Genomic DNA, 2,411 nt, shown 5'->3' with positions numbered 1-2,411 from the left:
GGAATATACATCGTGGGAGGAAATACAGAAAAAAAAAATCAAATCGATTGACCGTTTGGTTTACGGAATATAATTATCGGAAATTCATAAATTTATATAATTGAAAATAGTTAATATGGAAAATATATAGTTATGCTTTAGCTGTCCATGCACAATGCAATCAATCAAGTGAGACTATATACCGCTAAAAGATTGTGTTCTAAACTGCCCCGTTTTACAGCGGATAAACTTTTTACAGAGACTGTCGCGCGACAACAACCTTAATTGTTAGGTCGAATACTAATTTTAATTGTCTTCAGGAAAATCCAAGAGTAACTGCGAGGTTAATAAATATTTCATTTAGGCCAGAGATTTTCGTGGGATTTGAAACGAAAGTTTTAAGATCAAATGAAAATTTCATTGAGTATTCCAAGAAATTACCTGATTTTCTCTAATTTAAAACAATTTAAATTGAATGAACAGTGTACGAATTCAATTTTAATTGGAGATTCAGAGAAAAATTGTCATTTAAATTAGGGGAGGGCGAGTTAATATGGACACGTGGAGTAAAGTGGACAATGTTTTTCTTTAATTTCTTTTTCATGAAATGAAATGAATCATTTAGAAGCGAAGTGGTGAAGGGGGATACGTGAATTTAGCTTCTGGCTTCACGTTTGACGAATATCTCTGAATTTAAGAGGGAGAGAAAAGTAATTAGCCATTTCAATTTACCATTTCACTGTTCAATTGAATTTGAAACCGAATTTTTCATGGACGAGGTGACAAACCGAAAACAAACACCATCTACACGGAAAGAATTATTCAAGAAAAATAACGGGACATTTCACGTAATCCGCCAGTGAGAATCGTTTTCGAGGAGTAAATCTGGAACTTTCAGTAAATTATCGGGTTCTGTCACCGAAAAAACACAAAAAAGTCAGTAATATTTCTCTTCTCTTGTAGATTACGTGAAATGTACCGTAATTTTTCTTGAATATTTCTCTCCGTGTACTCATCCACCGATTCTAAATATTCTAAATTGCTCCTAAATTCTTTCGAAGTGTATTCTGGATGAAACCTTCATAGATGGTATTACAAAGCCAAACCGATGTCCCTCCGAAATTTTTTAATTTGTGCATTATTAATTATTTAATGAGTTCCCCCGTGTAGAGATTTAGAAAGTTGGGAGATAGCATGTATCCTGCTTTCCTGTATATAAATCTACACCTTTGTAGCACCATCTTTAAAGGTTTCATCGAGAATAGCCTTCAAGAGGATATGGAACTATGAGAACAATTCGAAAAATTTGGATAATGGAAAAAATAAAAAAATTAAGGCGTCCATTTTACCCGTTTTTTTACTTATTCTAAGAGTACTTGGACGCAGTATCATGAGAACGATTATGCATTTTTAATTTCACAACCGGAATTGGCCTGTCATCATTAAAAAAATGTGTCCATAATGCTCCATCCTCCCCTAATTATAATTACCCGAGACGCTGTTTTCTTCGTACTTTTTCCAAAGCTCTCCTCTTCGCGTACTATTTATCATTCCTTCCTTCCCCAATTTCATGACCATAAAAAAAAACAGAAATCGTATTTGGATATCACCTTCATAAACGTAAGTTTAACGCCTTATTCACACCTGGTTGTTCAGGCATGCTAACCCATCTCAAGCGCAGCATTCCGGATCTACGTCAGCAGAAGATTCACCTTCAGCCGCTGACGAGTCACGACTATCTAGCAAAACAGGGTGAGTATCTGAAATTAAAAAAAAAAAAAAAAACAACCGAAAACCATCTAAAAATCCGCCGACAACAATTGAAGGATTAAGAAAAAAAATGCACAGAGTCACCCCCTGTATGATATCAGCACTAACACCGCGGATTATTCCAAAGAATCATCATTCCCGCACTGGTTTCCCTGCATGAAGTTAATCTGGAATGTTGTAATCGCTTGAAGGCATAGTAACTAACATAACGGCATATTGTCCGTCATTTGGTAGGATGTAGGTGAAGTTTATTATTGTTCATGGAATTGTTTGTGGTATTAAAGGGTGGAATTTGTGTTTTAAGCAACAACGACATTGGTGAGACCAGCGAGACGTAGTTCCGCGGTGGTTGAGAGTAGTATGGCTAGTCACGGTATGATTCAACCAGCATCAAATTCATCAAGTCATTATACAATACCATCACCATCGCAACAGCAGCAACAGCTGTTGCATCCCTCATCCAATGGTAATTATCACGCATATCCGACATTTATCAATTTCAATATCGAATTAACGTCGTTATTAATGACAGGCATTCCTCAAACTGTTCAACTTGATAATCTCGTAGAAATTCTCGCTAAAACATGTCTTCGATAAATCGGTCGGTAATTCATCCTAAGAAAACTTATGCACTTATTATTTGATCACATTATTTCCCTTTT

At 35.7% G+C, this 2,411-nt stretch overlaps 1 protein-coding gene across 7 annotated transcripts in view; it reads left to right on the top strand.

Annotated features, from left to right (window-relative positions):
- Positions 1 to 2,411, top strand: part of sei (seizure) — a 72,432-nt gene that overhangs the window by 63,090 nt on the left and 6,931 nt on the right. For 4 of the 7 annotated variants that reach the window (XM_011299157.1, XM_011299159.1, XM_011299158.1 and 1 more), the window contains 2 exons: positions 1,636 to 1,731; positions 2,054 to 2,215. The exons of 1 other annotated variant lie outside the window; for it this stretch is intronic. In XM_011299157.1, the coding sequence (XP_011297459.1) occupies positions 1,636 to 1,731; positions 2,054 to 2,215 (258 nt within the window). The remainder of the gene's footprint in view (positions 1 to 1,635; positions 1,732 to 2,053; positions 2,216 to 2,411) is intronic. 2 more of the 7 variants (XM_011299161.1, XM_011299162.1) reach the window with 2 other exon arrangements.

This window comes from Fopius arisanus, unplaced genomic scaffold (genome assembly GCF_000806365.1).
Source record: "Fopius arisanus strain USDA-PBARC FA_bdor unplaced genomic scaffold, ASM80636v1 scaffold00013, whole genome shotgun sequence".
In the NCBI taxonomy this organism is placed as follows: domain Eukaryota; kingdom Metazoa; phylum Arthropoda; class Insecta; order Hymenoptera; family Braconidae; genus Fopius; species Fopius arisanus.
This window is presented reverse-complemented; position numbering and strand designations above follow the sequence as displayed.